Source organism: Cryptotermes secundus, unplaced genomic scaffold (genome assembly GCF_002891405.2).
Source record: "Cryptotermes secundus unplaced genomic scaffold, Csec_1.0 scaffold801, whole genome shotgun sequence".
In the NCBI taxonomy this organism is placed as follows: Eukaryota; Metazoa; Arthropoda; class Insecta; order Blattodea; family Kalotermitidae; genus Cryptotermes; species Cryptotermes secundus.
In genome coordinates, this window is record NW_019725851.1 from 151,872 (window position 1) to 172,635 (window position 20,764).

At 38.2% G+C, this 20,764-nt stretch overlaps 1 protein-coding gene across 5 annotated transcripts in view; it reads left to right on the forward strand.

Annotated features, from left to right (window-relative positions):
* The first annotated feature begins 1,536 nt into the window (after positions 1–1,536).
* LOC111863790 (ectonucleoside triphosphate diphosphohydrolase 5) overlaps positions 1,537–20,764 on the forward strand; it is a 34,834-nt gene continuing 15,606 nt past the window's right edge. Inside the window, exons 1-7 of one of the 5 annotated variants that reach the window (XM_023850484.2) lie at positions 1,537–1,906; positions 3,703–3,806; positions 9,223–9,358; positions 13,616–13,783; positions 14,946–15,025; positions 18,805–18,948; positions 19,828–19,939. In XM_023850484.2, coding sequence (XP_023706252.1) covers positions 9,301–9,358; positions 13,616–13,783; positions 14,946–15,025; positions 18,805–18,948; positions 19,828–19,939 — 562 coding nt within the window. In that variant the 5' untranslated portion in view covers positions 1,537–1,906; positions 3,703–3,806; positions 9,223–9,300. Of the gene's footprint in view, positions 1,907–1,999; positions 2,121–2,202; positions 2,472–3,702; positions 3,807–9,222; positions 9,359–13,615; positions 13,784–14,945; positions 15,026–18,804; positions 18,949–19,827; positions 19,940–20,764 lie in introns of those variants that run through there. The other 4 variants (XM_023850485.2, XM_023850481.2, XM_023850482.2 and 1 more) reach the window with 4 other exon arrangements.

Below are 20,764 nucleotides of genomic sequence, written 5' to 3' on the forward strand. Positions count from 1 at the left end.
GTCATGCAGAAATACATGTGGCTCTAAAGCATACTGCATCATAATGAAACACACCACTCACTAATTGTAACTAAGAACAAATGGCTAACGGAGCTGATAATTGCTGTCCACTGCTGACAATTCATAAACAAATTCCCACACATGAATAGCACTGCAAGGTTAATAACTTCCCTTAATTCCAAACATTATCAGCCATCGGGCATACTGATTCACCGGCAAACTTTCTATGTGCCTTACAGCTGGCAGTGCACTGGTTGCCCTGAAGTGTGGAGTTCTGAACTGGTCAACAAAGATAAGAACATATCTGTATTTTTGAGGGTATGTCATGATCAGATTAGTGATGTAGATCATTACATTGTTATTAGGAAGTGATAAGATTCTGTTTTCAAAATGTAGGGACCAGATTTGCCATACCAGAGATCCTAATGAATATAAAGGACTTTGCTTATTTTTTTATTGCTAGTGGGGTGGGACTAAGCCCCTTGTACTGCGGCCACTTCTGGCCTATTGTACCAGCCCCAGATGATAGGTGAGGGTGATTGTGGAGTAATTGGTGGAATGAAGATTGGCAGGGGAAACCGAAGTACTTGGAGAAAACCTGCCCCAGCGCCACTTTGTCCACCATAAATCCCACTTGACCAGACCCGGGATCGAACCCGGGCCGCCGCGATGGGAAGCCAGAGACTAACTGCTTGAGCTTTGGCGCTGCCTAAGGACTTTGCTTAGGTAAGGTTATGTACTCAAGGCATGACATACCCTAAAAGATGTTTCAGACAGACCACAAAATAGCAAAACCAATACTAGCTTACAAATAACGTAATTTTTGTATTGTTTTGGGTGCATTACTTTCATATCAGGTTTGTAACTCAACATACACTTGACATGTGCTTCATGGGTATTTTTGTAATATTTCACATGCAAGGGATTGAAATGCTGTAGATGGCCTGCGAAGTGGTGGTCTTGGTAGAATCATAATCGGCAGAGGAAAACTAAAATGCTTGGAAAAGTACCTGGCTCACTCTGTTCACACAGAAATTGAACCCAGCCTTCTGCATTGAGGAGCAAGTACTGAACCACCTAAGCTATGACAGCCTCGTAGGGCATCATACGTTCAATATTTAATCCGCTCTTCGTTTCTTCATGAATATAATTATTTGCTATTCTCACATATTTGTTAGATTTCTAAGGCAATCTGTACCCTGTTTATTTAACTGCATTGGTTATACACAGCATAATTAACAGGGAGTGATGGTGAAGGACAAGGCCGTGGCCCATTTAAGGTCCTCGAGCATGTCATTGCAGGAAGCAAGAACGGATACGAAAATGTAAGAATGGCTACTCTCTGGCTAAGAATAAATTCGGCGCTAGCAAGTCAACAACAATATTCAGTAAATTATTTTTTACTATACACGCGTCACAATTATGCAATAAGTAAGAGTCAAAAGCAATCATTTGCTATCCAAACACACGGCAAAGCAGTGTTTACTCCCTCTATCCCATTTCCACAACTTCCTTTTCGCTATCGCATGATGTGATCATGCTCTTACATAATCCGTGGTATGTACGTGACGTTTGAACGAACGGTGGCTCAAAGCGCTGAAAGAGAGTGCAACGATTAGGCCTTATCTGCTTGTAATTTTATCAATGTTCACTTCGTATTTGCCCTATTCACATTATCTTGCCGTTACATGTCATGCCTTGTGAAGTCATGTTATACGTTACTGTCAATTTTCACAAATGAAACTTCAAGGTCGTTGACGTAATTGAACATGAGAATGATTTGCATTTCTGGACTGTGGAAGGTACTGATGGTAGTGCCCGTTTCCAGAAACTCAGTCTTTAAAGGAAACTGAAGCAGCCTGGCGACTGAATCAAGCAAATCATGGCTTCTGTTCGACAAAGAAAGGTAAAACAACATTACTACATAATACTTTGCCCCAATTTGGAATTCAGTTCTGACACACTACTACTACGAATGTGAAGTAGTAGCCGGTAGGGTGCATTCGGGTGCGTTGATGGCTAAGAAGGTGATTCGACGTTATACTTGCAAATGAAAGGTGCACCATACAGAGCGTTTGAAATTTTTACACCTAATATTTATATTAATGATTTACAATCCAGTGAGTTCTGAAATCCAATGTTATTTTCTAATTTATACATGCTTAGCTTTTTTTTTTTGTACCTTTTCATGGCAAACTCCGCGTGTACTGGTAGATAAAAGAGCCCGACAAAGACAATTCAGGCAGGAAAGAGATGGTTTAAGGATAGTGAGAGCAATTTTTGTTACGGGCAAGGTGCAACCAGTGCTCCTAAGATGACCATTTTAATTGATTAATGTATCACAATATTAGGCAACATAACCTCACGTTTTGTAATTGTTGGATGTGTCAAAATAGTGTCATCTTGAAGCGAACTTATATTGGATATTTGAAAATATTTCCTTATTTCTTGACAACAGTTTTATGCATATCGTAAGTATTTTATACGTTTTAAAACCAAGAATAGGCTGATGCATTCAGTTTGCTGTATTATGGCAAACACTTGCAGATAGTCTGCTTCACTTTCCTGGTAGATGCCTGCATGGTTAAGTCTGAATGATACCAGGTGCAAAGCATTTTACAGCTCATAGTCGGCAGGCCAATCTCCTTTTATAGTCTCAAATCCTTTACAGTCATCATCATCTCTTAGGATGGATCTGTCCATTGTCACATATCCTAGTCCTTGTCACCTATACAATATACATATTTCTGTACATTGCCCTGTATGTACAGAATACATTGATGTTTAGGTTGTAACATATACAGTATATATGTAGCTGGTTGAAGGTTGACAGAACTTTTATTTTCTGAAATTGTGGGCACTGGGAAGATAAAAACTTCATGGACAGTTGGTGGCAAAACTGCACACACTGTCTGGCAGGTGGACATGTGCCCAGGTTCTGTTCATTTGCCTAATACAAGATGACATCAGACCTTGTCACTCCTAGTGTAGAACAGCACTATATTATCAAATTCCTAGTGAATGAGAAAGTGAAATCAGCAGAAATTCTTTATAGGTTAGATGCACAGTATAGGAAGGGACCCTGTCACTTTCAGGTGTATGTGATTGGTACAGTAAGTTTCCTGAAGCCTGTAAAGAAGTTAAACACAGCTCTCAACTAGCAAGTTCATGCCAAGTGTAATTTGGAATTCAGAATGAATCACCCATGTTTATTTCTTCCACATGATGTAACAATTAATGCACAGTACGCAACGATCTGCATCAAGAAATTTGAAAGGAGAGAACTACCTTCCTTACAGCCCTGACTTCGCTGCCTAATGATTTTCATTTGTTTGGAGTGATGAACACAAAATGCAGTGTTCTGAACTGGTTATGCAGTCAGGATAAAACCTTTTATGCTGCTGGCATCAGTAGCTTGCCAGGACAGTGGATAAACTGTGTTAGCATAAAGGAAGAATTTCTTGACAAGGAATGTGTGATGATTATGGCAGATATAGTTTTTTTTTTAGTCCAGGTCAACCTTCAGCCACCCTCTATCTCTCCAGGATTTGTACAGCAGATGATGCTTTATCTTACTTAGCTTATGCTATAATGGCAGTTAATTACTTGAAGGGTCCTAAGCATGACCAGTATGGTGTTTGGTCCATTTCTGATGGGAGTACACCTATGAGGTAGATTCTACTACCATATTCCTTATTTCAGAATGTTTCACTTCTGTTGGAGATTTTGGATAAAAAGGAAAAATGTGGATTTAATTCAGGCTCTTCAGAATCCAAGATTTTCTGCACATATATCCACAACATAAGGTCTCTTCTTTTAATTCATTATTTAATAACAATCTATCACTTAGTAATGTTATTTAGTATCAAGGGTACCATTAGTAGCAGGTGATTCCTAGATAAGAATGAATAGGAGGAGAAGATGAGTAATTACAGAAAATCTGCCCCAGTGTCTGCCACACATCTACAATTTACTGAGCAGGAGTTTAACTGGAGTCTGAGAAAGCCCATTATTCAACTGCATGAAAATGTTTATGGTGTTGTATCCTAATGTTTTCAGCTTCTAAAGTTTTCATTTTGTTGACTGAATTTAACAGTAACAGTTGCCATAAATTATATTAACATATTTTGTTATGTGCTGCAAAGGCTTTGGGTTTAAATAGGAGAGTACAGATGGGGTGTCATGGTGGATAGCTGATACATACATACATATATTTCACATTTCACATTTCACAAGTCCAAAATACAACAGACATGAAACTAGTCACAAGCAGAACACAAACAAACAAAGCAGAAAGACAATACAGAGCTAAACAACACTGTAACTAATTATTTACTGTATGCCTAAGAAATTCATCAACTGTATAAAATGAATTATTCATGAGATATGAAAATAAATTATTTTTAAAACTGATTCTGCCCTTTCTAAGACTTTGAATGGTCTTTGGCAACCTATTAAATAACCTAATACCAGTAAACATAGTGCCCTTCTGGAAAACAGAAAGATTTGAAGTTGGAATATAAATTTGATTTTTGCTTTTAGTGTTCAGGCCATTATCCTCTGAAGCTGAACAGAAATTATTTTGATTATCACAAACAACAACAAAGAAAAAAATATATTCACATGACAGTGGTAAAATATCTAATTTCTAAAAAAGACTTCTACCCGAGTCTCTGGGTCCCACTTCCAATATAATCCTTTGTGGGGTTTTCTGTGTCTGTCTCTTGTCGTTACTTCAATGACAACCCACTTCTTCGGAACAGTTTGTTGGTCCTGAAAAGGACCGTGGTTGCTGAGATGCTTGACCGGTGAGGTAGCGCGGCACGCTCTTGTAGGGAGAGAGGTTAGTTGAGGTGATTTGACTGGCCACAGCGTGGCCGTTGCTGGAGGTTGCTGCCTATGCCTCTGAAGACCGAGCGCTGGCGACGAAGCCTGCTGGATGATGTTGCTTGAGTGTGGCTTGATTGTAGACTGAAGTCAGACTGATGCTGCTGGTTTGCGGCTGCTCCTTTTTATACACTGCTCGGTGGGCGGAGCGAAACTTGAAATTGAGGAGGAAGAATTTGCAGGGCACTGATTGGCTAGCGCGCGTGATGATGTAGATGCGGGGCTAGCAGCGAGCGCAGTATAAATGCGAACGTTTGGAGCAATTTGATTGGTTAGCGCGCGTGATGGTGAAAAGTGATGTGAAGAGTGTGCGTTGCAGAAAATGCGTGATAATGTGGGATGTTTTCTTTTGTAATTTAAAAATTCTACAAAAATAGTCAAATTGTCCCAGAGGACTATTCCATACTTAATGATAGAATGAAAGTAAGAAAAATACACAATTTGCAGGGTTTTTAAATTCATAAAATAAGATAAACTCCTAATTACAGAAATAGCAGAACTTGAGTTTAGGAAGGATGTATTCCACATGACTCTTCCAATTCAATTTATTATCAGTTTGTATACCCAAAAATTTTATTACAGGGACTTCATTCATTACCATGTTTCCGAAGGATACTGCCAGCAGAGCGTTGGCATATCATTTAGGAGCAAAATTGATAATATTAATTTTGTTAATATTTAAGACCAACTTGTTTGCTATAAACCAATTTACAATTAGAAACAAGGTATCTGCAACTTTGTGCTTAAGTGCACAATAATTTTTACAGTGACCAAAATACCAGTGTCATCTGAAAAGAGAAAAACATTGGCAAATTTATTGATGCACAATGGCAAGTCGTTAATATAAATAATAAACAGAAGGGGTCCTGAGACCGATCCCTGAGGAACTCCTTGCTTAACTCTTTTCCATTTGGAGAAATACTCATGATCGTCAATTGTGAGATGCACTCTCTGTTTTCTGTCTGATAGATAGGATTTAAACTAATTTAAATTACAATCTGGAACACCATAATACTCTACTTTGGATATCAATATCTCATGATTAACACAATGAAATGCCTTGGCAAGATCACAAAATTCCCAGCAGTTAGAAGTTTATCATACCAGATGTGAGAACTGCCCACATTCAAGCAAACAGTCGTTGCTATGTAAGGTCAACAACAATATGTGACTATGGGAAGCACCCACGGTGGATCGTGTGCTAGCCAATCACAAGCTAGAAACCATTTGCTGCCTAGTAACGGCTGAGTAAACAGACGGTGCTAGCCAAAGCCTGCAACAATACGGACAGGGACATGTTTTCTGTAGGTATGTCTCTAGGTTATATAAGAAGATTGACTGACTGACTGACTGACTGACTGATCGTCAGTTGCAGTGTGACTTTGACTTTGGAAGTTGACAGTTCTAGTTCGGAGTCGCGTTTCAATACAACGTTCAAGGTGTTACAGAGTTCACTTTTGTTATTATTCTTCAATCCTTCATACTCAAGTTCATCTGTGTATACTGTGCAACTATAATAAATATTATAGAACAGTTCAACAAGTGGTTGTCTCTTCATATAACGACATCCCACACAGGCTTGAAGTATGCTAGTGGTAAGTGAAAAAGCAGGATGATCAGTTGATAAGTCTTTCCTAAAACCAAATTGCTCCTGCACCAATATATTATTCACTTGTACATGCCGATTTAATCTATGATACATAGTTTTTTCTAAAACTTTACTAAATACAGTCAACATTTTTTTATTGCTAGTGGGGTGGGACTAAGTCCGTTGTACTGTGGCCACTTCTGGCCTATTGTGCCAGCCCCATATGATAGGTGAGGGTGATTGTGGAGCAATTGGTGGAATGAAGATTGGCAGGGGAAACCGAAGTACTCGGAGAAAACCTGCCCCAGCACCACTTTGTCCACCACAAATCCCACTTGACCAGACTCGGGATTGAACCAGGGCTGCCATGGTGGGAAGCCAGCGACTAACCGCTTGAGCTATGGTTCGCCTTCCCATTTTGTGTATCTACATAAGGGAATGTAATTTCTAGTGCCAGTAACTGATTTTTCAAAACATACCTCCAAATTAAGTCCTAGACACACTATTGCATGATGTATATTAATTATGCTAGTGGTTTGTAGTGAGTCCCACTTCAGGGGACCAGAAACTCATCTCAGTACCAAAAACTATCCCAATGCTTTTTGTATGCCTTGGATTAGGCCTTCGCCAGACTTTCTTGATTTTCTTTGCTTTTTTTGCACTGTTGTGGGTGGTAGGTTGCAGCTTAGAGCAGTGATGAAATAGGGCAATACATAGTCACACAAGGTTTGTTTCCACTTTCTCTCAGTTCCGTATACTAATTCACTGCAAGGACTGTCATGACTCAGGTCTTCTAGCAATATGTTATGAAGAAAATATAGAAACATATATTATATAAACTGTATTATTCTTAAATCAGTTACATATGTTTCTGTCATATAACAATAGAACATTCCACATTTCATTTCATTTCTTCTTCACCATAACAAGTTCGTAAAATTCTTATTCCAGTTTGAAGCACTAGTATTATGTATTGTATATCAAAAATTAACAGACTTTAAGTGTGATATCATCGTTACTTTGGTTTGTAATGTGTCATATGTATAATTCATTTGTTATTTTAGGAGAAACAGCAGCTAATCTCTTTGCCTTATGTAACGATTTCATCCTAGAACATTATTTAGAGATTTGAAGTCTTTAGAGCCATGAGTACTGTTCTCTGGGATTTGATGCTGTAGAGTCTGATAGAAGCTTACCAGTGGTTCGGAGGAATATGTTGCCTCCATCTTCAGGGTTGTAGACAGACAGTGAGCAGAATTTCCTTGCTCAGCTTATTCTTTGATGTTTAAGCTAGAGACAGTATATTCCTCTGAAGTGCCAGTAAACTTCAACCAGACCACATCCCTTCCCAGAAGACAGTGCTCTTCAAAGCTATTATAAATGGCTGTAAGTGTTTAAATGCTAAAACACTAAAGATTCAGTGTTAAATTATCTATTTACTGATTAATGAATTCTGACATGATGGTGACTTGTTAAGAGGTTTCACTTTATGATATTTTATTTTAAGTTTTATGTATTCAGTGTGATTAAACCATCAAAAAATTATGAGTAAGGGAGAGAAATGAAACATGCAAAACTCTTATGGTGTTTTAGTGTAACATACTTAGAGGTAAAGATAAACATTCCATGAAGGCATACAAGTGGTGGATATAGGCAAAGCTCCATGTATTCATATCCTTGACATTTTGAAATGAGTAGTCACCTTCATTCTCCAGCAATTATACTCCAGGGACAGAGCCTCCTGTATGCATTTGATAGACTCGAAGCCTTCATGTGGTGGTAAAGAGAATAATTTTGCTCTTTCTGAGAAGCTGTTATCACCCAGCTCAGAGCTGTTCATGTTACTAGCTCAATCATCAGCAGCCACTTGTTGATTGAAATTTTTTATTGCCTAACAATGCCTTTATGTAAATGCCCTGATATGCTGAGTAATTGTTCCCTGCCTATTTCCACAATTACAATTTTTTTTGTTTGTTAGAGGATTTTCGTATTGTAAAAAATTTGCAATGTGGAAAATGTTACCAGTACTGTTCCACATAAAACAGTAGTAATGGAAACAATTCACACACTGATTCACCACAAAGTTCAAAGAGACTATTTCCACATCCTACCTATATGGATATATGGAAAATGATTGAATGACTGAATGAACACACACATGCATGCATACATGTGTGCACATGAATATGATTGCATTTTGAGAAAAGAGAAGTTGGATGACATTGGCATTTAATTTGAAATGGGCCTAAGAATACTGTTGTGCCATGTAAATCATAATTTATCATTAGAAAGCTCAGCTTGCACAGAAAGAGAACTGTTAAATATGCAGCAATGTAAGTTAACAGCCACTAAAAGTGTCATGCCCCAGATTGTGAAGTGACAGTCTGATGTTACAGGTGATTTTGGTGGGCAAGGCATTTCTTTATCCATGACTTACATTTTCTGAGCAGTGGTTCAAATGAAGCAGTTGTGTTAGTAGTTTAACACTAGAGTGCAGCAAGGAGCCATGAAGTTTATGAAGTCAAGACAACAGCTTTGCATTGTGGTGCCTGCCTTGAAGCAAGAGGTTGACATTTCAGTACTTTTCTGTACAATAAATTACAGTTTATGGGAATAGCAAGAAGCAGTTCCTTTGTAATTGTTCACTTGCCTTCGGAGTGTTAAGAGTGGCTCAGTCTGGTGATAGTAACAAGGCCTGTTTAAACCAAAGCCAAAACATTCTTATATTTTGAATATTTTTATTTCAGCTAACTGGAGATCATGGACCACCTAGCCATTCCAATAAGACAAAAAAGAATCCATCACATAGCAGAAATTCAATAAAGATGCAAAACTGCTTTTGCATGTTAATAGCTTTTGTTGTTGTTTCAACTATTGTGACAGGTAAGTGACTCAGTGGAAACAAGAACAGAAGTCAATGCTGGAACCATATCCTCAATAGGTGTGCAAGTAGTTCTGTGAGTGAGTGATTGCAAGAATTATCTTGTGACTGATGACAAATATAGTGATGAGTCAGTAGAAGTACTTCATAGATGTTTCCAGTATATGGTATGATTTCATTTTCAGAACATTTCATGCACTTCACAGAATGATGAGAGATCTTTAACTGTTGTTGCAATATGCAAACGTTTCCCATACTGCAGGTGTGGATATTTGTATACAGGGTGTTTCATGACTTTAGGGCATAACTGCAGGAGGTGATTTCCTAGGTCTTTCTGATCAAAAAGTTCATATAAACATGTGTCCAATTTTGGACGGTTATGGAGTTATGACCGTTTTTTCATTCCCATACACGCCCTCGTGTGAACCGTGTCTATCATCTGGCGGGTCGCTATTTTTAGCCAGCTACAGACAGAGAGTTCTCGTAATCTCGACACTTGAGAGGTACCTAAGGCGTGGTGGTTAGTATGTCCGGCCACGGCTAGTGTGGCGGCTACTGGTGTTCAGAACAGTTCTCGGTGCATCTGTTCATTCACGATGCCATTTACATTTTCATTTGAGGAGTATGCAGATGTGATTTATGTGTACGGGTTTTGTGACGGTAACTCAGTTCTTGCTGTAGCTGAATATCAGCAACGGTTTCCGAATCGTAGAATACTGAACCGGAGTGTGTTTACCGGAGTTTACCAGGCATTGCGAGATATCGGTAGACTTCCCGGTGTTCGTATTGCGGCCGAGCGTGGTGTTAATGAAGGTGTCAGTGAAGAAGGCATTGTTCGTATGGTACACCGCAGTCCACGTACGAGTACGCAAAGAATTGCAAGACATCTTCGTGTTCCCCACACGAGAGTGTGGAAAACACTGCGTGCAGAGGGCATGTATCCATACCACGTGCAGCGTGTGCAACATCTCCGACCTGAAGATTTTGCTGAGAGGCTGAACTTTTGCAAGTGGCTCAATGGCAGTCGCCATTTGCATTGTTACATTACGTTTACAGACGAAGCGGAATTTAATCGTGATGGTGTGAATAATACACACATTCTCATTTGTGGGGAGATGAGAATCCCCACACCACTGTTGAAAGCAACTTTCAACAACGTTTTAGTGTCAATGTGTGGTGTGCAGTTCTGGATGATCAGCTGATAGGTCCTTTCATCTTGGAAGATTATCTTACTGGAGAGGCGTACCTCAGATTTCTACATGAGGAATTGCCCCAACTTTTGGAGGATGTGCCTTTGGATAAACGAAGTCGTATGTATTTCCAACACGACGGGGCTCCTCCTCATTCTTTACGTGGAGTTACAAATTTCCTGAACTATCGTTTCCCTGGGCGATGGATCAGACGTTGCGGTCCCCACCATTGGCCAGCAAGGTCTCCAGGCTTAAGCCCACTGGATTATTGTGTGTGGGGATGGATGAAAGAACTGGTTTACAATGTGAAGGTGACAGCGTGAGATTGTTTGCTCGGTCGCATTCTGGACACCACTGACCACATAAGAAACAGCCAGCAGAAGCTGCTACGTGCTACTCGCGTGGTTCACAACCGAGTGGCAGCCTGTGGTGACATTTTCGAAAATCTGCTTTAAGCACCAATAAATTCAAATTAAAGTTAATTTCATGAAGTTAACTTTACATTGATACTTTAAATGTATCATGTATTATGCTGGTTTATTATTTTGTTCTGTTTATTGTCAGTAATCGTTACCTTCTATTCTGAGTTTAAAACAGTAATAACTCCATAACCATCCAAAATCGGACACATGTTTATATGAACTTTTTTGATCACAAAGACCTAGGAAATCACCTCCTGCAGTTATGCCCTAAAGTCGTGAAACACCCTGTATGTCCATCTTTAAATTTCTTTCTTTCTTTCCCAGATAAAATTTAAAATATGCTGTTTAATCTTTCTTTCTTCATTCCTGTTCCATGTCATTCATTCATTTCTATATTGCATTCCCTTGCTTGTTTGTTTTCTTCTTTCTTTTGTTTGATTTGCTCATTCTCTCTGCTTCCCTCTTTACCTCTGATTTATAATTTATTTGAATCTCTATTTTTCTAGAAAGTTAGGGAGCATCACACTCTCTGTTTGTTATTGATTGAATTATTGGAACACCTGTGCTGTCCCTAGAGCAATTGTTGACAAAAATAATGAAGAAAGTAGACCAATAAACCAAAAATATATTTGAGAGCACTTACTTGTCTACTTCCAGTTTTGACCAACAAAGGATCAGATCTGTTAAATTAAATTTTGAGCTCATAAGCACTATGTAAAGTGTGATGTTTGTAGTGCTTATTTTAGCACAAAGACAGTAAGTAATTTGGATAAAATTATAAATTATATATTGTGACATGTAGACCCATTGCTAGGCAGTGACTGCAAAATAATCAGCTATACAGTAGCTGTTGCTATGTAAAGGCTCTGTAAACAAAGCCATTGCTAGATAAAGGCTGCAAAAGACATGCACGCAACAGTAAAATAGGTGTTGGAAAGGATGTTCTCTGTGTGGTCTGTGCTGAGGATATATGTAGGTCATTTTGGAAATAATGCACACAGTTTTTGTTTACGTCCTCTTTACAGTCCTTCAGTATAGTCCCCCTTCTTCTCAATTACCGAGTCCCAACGTGTGGGACTCGGTCATTGTTTATCTGTCGAAGGTTCGGGTACTGCAGCAGAAAGCTCTTCAGAGATGGAAAATGTGGCCTTGCATAGGTTGTTTCATCTTTGGGAATAAGTCGAAGTCTGGTGGACTCACGTCCGGGCTGTAGGGAGCATGAAGCAACACCTCCCAACTGTATTGGCGCAGCTTTTCTGTTACGACATTCCTGATTTGCAGTTGAGCGTTGTCATGGAGAATGATTGGCCCAGCCTCGAGCAACTGAGGTTGGTTTTGTGCATTTTTCTGCCCAGATATTGCATTAAGTCACAATAATAAACTGCTGTGACACTTTTCCCGCACAGAACTATCCGTCATGATGATTCCTTGGTGATCATAAGCAAAGATCATCATTTGTTTGACCTTTGATTGAGATCGTCAAGATTTTTTTGGTTATGGGGAAGATGGACCTCTCCACTCATTGGACTGTGATTTCAGCCGTGGATTTCTGTCAGGTTTTTTCCACGTAAAGTTTCGATCTTAATGTACGACCTTTGGTCTTCAACAGTCACAATACCCGAGAACCGTGCAGGCTCCATTTCTAACTCACGTTATTTAAGAACAGAGTACATTATAAATGAAACAAAATAACGCACTTCTTTCTCAAGCCCTGAACTGTAACTGACGTGAGGCTCACTGTTGTTGTATCATGTAATCTGCAGTGTTTTCTACCTGTGCATTATTTATGAAATGACTCACGTATGATGAGGCTAGCTGCCATTACAGTGGAGTCTAGCGTCTTGAGACGGCAGTGAGAAGAGTAAGAGGTTGGTGTGAGATGGTCGCCAGCCTGGGAATTAGTTAGCAGGGTGGAGTTATTTGGTTGATGGGTGAGTGAGTGAGTGAATTAGAGGTCTGCTATGGTTCAGTCCTTGTGAGATGTTGCTCTTAGAAGCTGGTAGCTGAGGCACGAGGAGAATTAGGGAACCCAAAAGAAAGGGAACATCTGCCGTTGGAAGCCGTTAACCAGAAGACTTGTAGGCTGAGAAGACCTAAATGTGTCTGATAGTGAATTGCAGAGTGTGAATTATGAGCACTATGGTTACCTGTAGTTCTGAATAAATCCCGTTGCCAATCCGAACTCCATCTATGGTCAATCCATCACATGACAGTATGTTAGTTGTTAATACACTGAATATGCATGGGATTAAAAGGCATTAAGTAACAGGAAAGAAGACATTTATGTAATTAGGGTCATCAGTTATTATTACCAATCAAGAAAAATAAGGTGAGAGTAACATGTAGCATGCACGGAGAAACAGAAATTAATTTGAAAACCTCATGATAAGAGGCCTCTTGGCTGTCCAAGGTGTAGATTAGAGAACAAAATTGAAAAGGAACATAAAGAAATACATTCTGAAAGTGTGGTCTGAATTAGAATGGGGCAGAATGGGTTGCAGTGGCAGGTCTTAGTGAATATCCATATGTAACTTATCACCTCAAATTTTATAGAAGGCATTAATTTTTATCTTGTCAGTTGTTAGTTCTGTAGGTTCTGTATTATTATATATTAGGTATAGAATGATCATCAAAATATTGTTTTTAGGTTCATACTTTGATGTACTACCATGGAGTCCATATAAGCATGCAACAAATACCTTGGATAAAGTGGCTTTCACACTGGGATTACAGAAGCATTCATATGCAGTTATCATAGATGCTGGGAGCACAGGTTCTCGTGTGCTTGCTTTCACATTCCATGAATCTGTAATAGGTAAGAGTGTAACTTATAATAATATTAGCAGTGAAGCATTCACAGGTGAATGGAACATGTAGATTAACGTATGTAAGATTTGAGGCTTTCACGGCGGTGACTATGANGATTAACCCTTGAACATGCAGCCAACTGCATCATATGTCATAGGATGATAAACATACTCACAGCATGCAGATGGTTTATTTTTGGCTTTATTATTGAGAAACATTTCATCACATTTGGTACAGCTTACAAAAGGATTGATAGCCTCTCTATGATGATGACAGGTTTCTGTTAGAAGTACTTTGAGTGGCTTGCTTTCCCTTGTAATTCTAAGAAGCCCTCTGTGGCAGTGCTTTGAACAGACCACAACACTGCTTCCACATGTCAAAAATTTTGTATATGATTTATGTGGCTTAGAGCAGAGATCATCAGCTCTTTGTCAATAACAAAAATTGGTTAGGTTTTGTGATAGCATAGTTCCTAAATGCTCCAAACTATTCACTTATAGGACACTTGCATTGCACTTCATCTAATGTGACCTCAATATATTGTTTCAAAATGCACATACACAGTATTTTCTTATGGGCAGAAATTTTCTGCTTGAAGGGATTTGCTTTAAGTGACATCTTTCCAGTCCAGATTAACCCTGGATAATGAGGACTCCTCTGTTTTATACTGTTGTCAACAATTGTCATTTATTATAAGTGCACAGAGTAAGTCCACATAAACTATAATAGAAATGTATAGTTCTTTTGTTCAACTAGGGGTTTCTGGATCAGTTTCATCCCATACAATCCCCAAAGCAAGAGCTCTCATAATTACTGATTAAAATTTAGAGCAAAGCAAGATTTGTATACATGAAGAAGTGTTGTCATGCACAGTAGGTATATTATAAGTAAACTGTTGGTGTGTGCATAGTAATTAACACCTTTTGCAGCTAGCTCTGTGCTAATTGAACCAGTAATGTCAGCCATGCTAAAGTGGCCAGCATCCATTATGTCTGGTTGTTCAAAACTTCTCTTCTTTTATATTTGTATAATTTCTGGTCAACAGATATCAGCACAAGAATCTTCCTGACATTTTATTTTATCATCGTGGTTATGTATGTCAGTGATGTAAGTGTTGCTTGTTGTCTCAATTATCAGTTTCCATTCAAGAAATTTATTTTCTTCCACAGATAAGAACTTGAAATTAGACCATGAGCTGTTTATCGAAGTAAAACCAGGTCTTTCTTCTTTTTCTGACAACCCAACAAAGGTAATTTATATATACCCTCTGATGTTGAACAGCCAAGAATAGTCCTGAGTCATAGAGCTGACACTCATATAGTTTAATATTGACCATATGTATTTGATTACATATGTCTACTGAAGAGAACCTTATATGATAAGATAACCAGTTGAGTCCAAGTGTAGTTTGATATAGAGAATGAGGAGCTAAAGAGATAATGATAAAATAGAAGATTTGATATAAAGTCTTAATGCAGCGATTTTCAGTTGGTGTGCCGTGGCACACTGGTGTGACACAGAGGATCTGCAGGTGTGCCACGAGAGTTTGGGGAAGAACAAAAAGAAGCAAGAAAAAACAGTTGAATAAAAAACTGTTGATAAATTTTAGAAGTACTGTATATTTTTTTGTAAAAGGCCGATAAAAATGAAAACAGTAACAGTTTAATAACAAAAAGTTATTAGAGTAAAATTCTGAGAACTTCTGTCCCAAATGTTCTGGATCCCAAAATAACTATCCAATGTTCTTTTACCATCTCATGTTTCATCCTTGTCAAGCCACCAGTGTCAGTCTTCAGTCAGATGTTCAGATTGGGAGTATTATTCCATGTGAGTTTTCGCTAATGCATTTTTGTATGTTATTTCTGAATTTAGTTGATTTTTATTTCTATTTTTTAGGGTTTCTTGGACATGGGCAGATTCATAATTAAAAAACATAAGTTAGATAATAATGAAGTGTGGCTGGCACTAGTTATGGCAGTATCACACATAGTACAGTTAGTGTTCTAAAATCGTCATGTTGCAATATAATGAAGATTATTTGTCCTTTGGATTCGTTTCTTCAGGAGAAGAGCAGCCACATCATAAATGTGTTGTTTGTGATGAGAAAATAGCAATCAAGCCATGGTGCCAAGTATGCTGAAGAGACATCTTCCCACAAAACACTCACATTTGTGCTAGAAACCAGTCAAATGTTTTAAAAGGCTTATAGCTGATTAAACACTCTAGGCTAAACAGTGGACCAAGATCGCAACTATTTCTGATCGAGCTCAAGAAGCAAGCTATGCCCTTGCCAAAATTGTGGCAATAAAGATGAAATCACATACAATTACTGAGTCAATAATTTTACCAGCATGCTGTAAAATTGTAAATATTTTGTTCGGCAAGGAATATGAAAAAGATTTTGAACATCCCCATGTCAGATAGCACTGTTAGTTGGCATATGCAAGACATGTCTCAAGACATTGAGTCACATTAGAGAAGCCGATATTTTGCCACCCAGTAGAATTGGTTGACTGACAACACTGGTAAAGCTCAACTCCTCTGACTCCAGTTCTCTTTAACATGTCCTGATGTGGACAAAATTGAAAGAATATGGCCAGAATCCCACAAAACTCTGTGAAATAGTCAAAGAACAAATAAGTGTTGGCGTGTTTCACATCTACCCTACAATCATTCTTCATACAACGATTCAAAATTAGGTTATCCCATTTAATATATTTACTGCTTGATATTTAAATGCTAGGCACATTAACTCCTGGGCCTGGCTAAATGAACAGTCAGTTTCTTCTTGTATGGAATAGGTCTTAAATACCCTTCACTCCTTCATATTCATGAAAATTTGTACAGTGGTCCTTGGAGGTTTTGTTTCAATTGGATGACATCTTTTGAAGAAACGACTAAATTTTTTTTTCAACTGGCCAAGNTTGTTCGGCAAGGAATATGAAAAAGATTTTGAACATCCCCATGTCAGATAGCACTGTTAGTTGGCATATGCAAGACATGTCTCAAGACATTGAGTCACATTAGAGAAGCCGATATTTTGCCACCCAGTAGAATTGGTTGACTGACAACACTGGTAAAGCTCAACTCCTCTGACTCCAGTTCTCTTTAACATGTCCTGATGTGGACAAAATTGAAAGAATATGGCCAGAATCCCACAAAACTCTGTGAAATAGTCAAAGAACAAATAAGTGTTGGCGTGTTTCACATCTACCCTACAATCATTCTTCATACAACGATTCAAAATTAGGTTATCCCATTTAATATATTTACTGCTTGATATTTAAATGCTAGGCACATTAACTCCTGGGCCTGGCTAAATGAACAGTCAGTTTCTTCTTGTATGGATTGATTGATCAGTAACTGTCAGATGACAGGTCCACAGTCTCTTCCAAAACAGTTCCTCCACTTAATGTGATCTTCTGTTTTTGGAAAGAGACTGTCCAGGAAAAGTGATAATGTGGTAGTTTTTCCATTTGCTTTCCACATCGCAGTACAACAGCCGTTCAAACCACTCTGGTCACGCCTGTTGCTATACGAACTTGAACCATCTCGAGCATCATTTGTTCTGTGCTTCAAGTCGCTGCTGATGACGCTGCTTCCGGCATCAGTTTTTGGTTTTTGGTGTCTCTCTTCGTCTGATGCCTACCCTTTGACCTGTCCAGCAAGGGAGGCCCTGCCAGTAGCTANCTCACACAGACTCTCTGCAGCCCCTTGTTGGACCTTGGCTGCTTTTTCAGTATCCCTGTCCTGTACACAGTCAGTAGGACTCCCTGGACAGATGATCAGCCTGTCTCAAGGCTGCTACCTACACACAGAACAACACAAACACAGAGTAAATGCACACAGACATACATACCTCGAGTGGATTCAAACGCATGATCCCACTGTTCGAGTGAATGAAGATAGTTCATGCCATAGATCATGCAACCACTGTGATCGGCCCTGTATTAGACACCATATTGAACTTAGAAATTATTGCTATACCATTTCATATCCTTTTCAGACACCATTGATCAGAAATTTAAAACATTATCAATTTTCAAGTTAGCGGAGGTAAACAGTGTGTATTGAAGCCATCCTGCAGCCTTTAGTCACATTCAGTTCCTAAGTACTGTGGACGCTTGATATAATGCAAGTTTAGAGGGACAGCTTTAGTGCCCAAGTTATATGTGAAATTGGTATTTATGGTATATAATTGTATTGTGGGACATGATTGTCATGGTGTATTCAAATCTGTAGTATAACGAGGCCAGTATATCGAAGATCCACTGTTTTAATTATTCACATAAGTTTAATGGATTACGTAGTCACAGACTCTATAGTATTCATATCTCAATAATTTATTGCTTTCATTTAATATCTTATGAAAAAGATGTACTGGTGTGAATTGTTATTGCATATCACTAGAAGAAACACCCTTTCTATTAATCATTATGTATATCAGGCTTCAAAATTCAAAATATATAGTCAAAAAAAATCTAATATGCATGTGAATGGTACAAAACATGTATAATAGAACTGTAATGTGGCCTTTTCTAATTTATTGTTGGTTTACCTAAAGACTGTTTCAGTTGCTCAAGAGTAAGTAACATTGAAAGATAAGATAGTAGTGAACAGTGAATTGGAAGGGATATGGAAAGAACTGCTTATGGCCTATTTTGAGGTACTATTTCAGCATTTACTGGAAAGGACTCGGGAGACACTCAGGATAGCCACTCTTGGTCAGTATTTTAACTCGAGACTTCCCGCATACTGTATGAAGCACTCGATCTTGACATGATATGTATGTGGTCATGTTTATATAAAAAGTATGCTTCATGGCATACCATACAAACATGACATTCACACTATAAACAGTCCACAAATGAATATCCTGAATCTTCTTTCTACAAAGCCAAATAATTTTGTTTGTTTCCTTTTTTTTTGCTTATAGGGCATGTGAATATTTTTGTCTTAGTGTGTAGTCCTCAGACTAAACATGTGTAATTAGAATTTTGTCATACTTTTAAGCGATGACATTTTTAGGGGGCAGAAACAATAGCAGGGCTGCTGGAAAAAGCTAAGGAGGTGATACCACCATCAGAATTAAAAAACACGCCACTCGCCATGAAGGCCACAGCGGGGCTGCGACTTCTGCCTGTCAAGAAGGCTGAAGGTTTACTGGAAGAAGTGAGTCATGTGTAGAACAATGTACATAGTATGCAGGTGAAATAGAGCACACTTTTGCACAAGTTTCTTCAAGAAAAATATATCTGAAATTAAATTAACTACCATTAATATTCAGAATTACAAGGTTTTGGACTTTGTCCATCATCTGGTATCCTAAAAATAACGGAGAACACAGCGTTTTGGAAACAGGATGTGTTTCTGTCCAAAGCGGGGGGGGGGGGGACATACTCTGTTGGGTCTGGGAGAAAGAGCTAACCTTAATCACTGGTCAACTATGTCAGCATAACTACATATATATAAAAACCTGAGACCAGGGTTTGTCAATGGGAGATAACAGGAAAAATGTGCAATAAAAATTGTGATAAAGCTTGCAGTAGTGTATATCTCATAAAATAAAATTGCACTAATAAATAAGAAAGCAGAGCATTCTTGTTTATCATTAGTAAATACAATTGTGAGTTTTCATTTGCATTTAGCACATTTGTAAGTAAATATTTAAAGACACCTGCTGAACATGTGCATGCATGGCGCTTGTTGGAATGGCTTGCACCAATCAAGTTTCATGAACACACAATTTCAGAGGGTGTACAGGCGCATGTGAGAGACAGAGGTGATATATATATATATATTTTTATACTTTAATTCAAGTGGAATATTTGTCAGTAAATTGACATACCTTTCTTGATTGAAGTATGTTTGTTTGTTGTAGCCTGTTTTGAAGTGCAGCTGGCATTAGAAAAGAAATTGCAAATAGTGATGTATGATACTGTTCAGACATTTATGGTATGTTGCTAAGTAATGTCATCTGATTCTCCTTATCCTGCTGTATTTGCACAAGTTGATTGTATGTACAGTCTTGAACACTTATTTTAATTTTAGGTTAGGAAATTGTTCAAAGCATCTCCATTCCTGACAAATGACAACTCTGTGTCTATCATGGATGGATCAGATGAAGGCCTCTTCTCGTGGTTTACAGTGAACTTTCTTCTTGGTATGGCAGTTAAGCTGACACTTTATGACATTTTCTGTAAAACATCTTCTCAGTACTATAAATAACTACCACATTCTCTGAGGATTTTCTTATAGTATGAATGGTATGGTTATTTAACTGGTTTGGATTATATTTTAATATCCATACATTGTAAGGATATCCCTAGGTAGTAGTTTCCATAGTTTATTGCTCCAAAAACCCTACATTTAAAATCACATGCTTTCTTTTAGTTTTTCCTTCTGTGCATTTTAAAATCTCATTGGAACTTTAAATCAGCCTCGTTATTGCAAACTGTCATGGTATTTACAAAAAGAATACGAGTTCAGTAGAAGCATCACAAAATTTTTTTGTTTCATCCTTCAAAATTTATATTTTTTACTAAGGCCGTCAAGGAAGACGAGATGAGGAGGACACCATAGCATGTAAGGAATTGGCAGTTGATTAGTTGGTACCCATTTTTGCCACAACAGTTCAGCACGAGTTACATAAGACAGAAGAAATGATTTATGCATCTAGTGAGTGAACCTGAATATTGTAAAGACTGTGTCTTGATAAAGAATGCATTTGGATGATATATATACAGGGTGTTTCACGACTTTAGGGCATAACTGCAGGAGGTGATTTCCTAGGTATTTGTGATCAAAAAAGTTCATATAAACATGTGTCCGATTTTGGACGGTGACGGAGTTATGGCTGGTTTAAACTCAGAATAGAAGGTAACGATTACTGACAATAAACGGAACAAAATAATAAACCAGCATAATACATGATATACATCTAAAGTATGAAATTACCTTTAATTTGAATTTATTGGTGCTTAAAGCT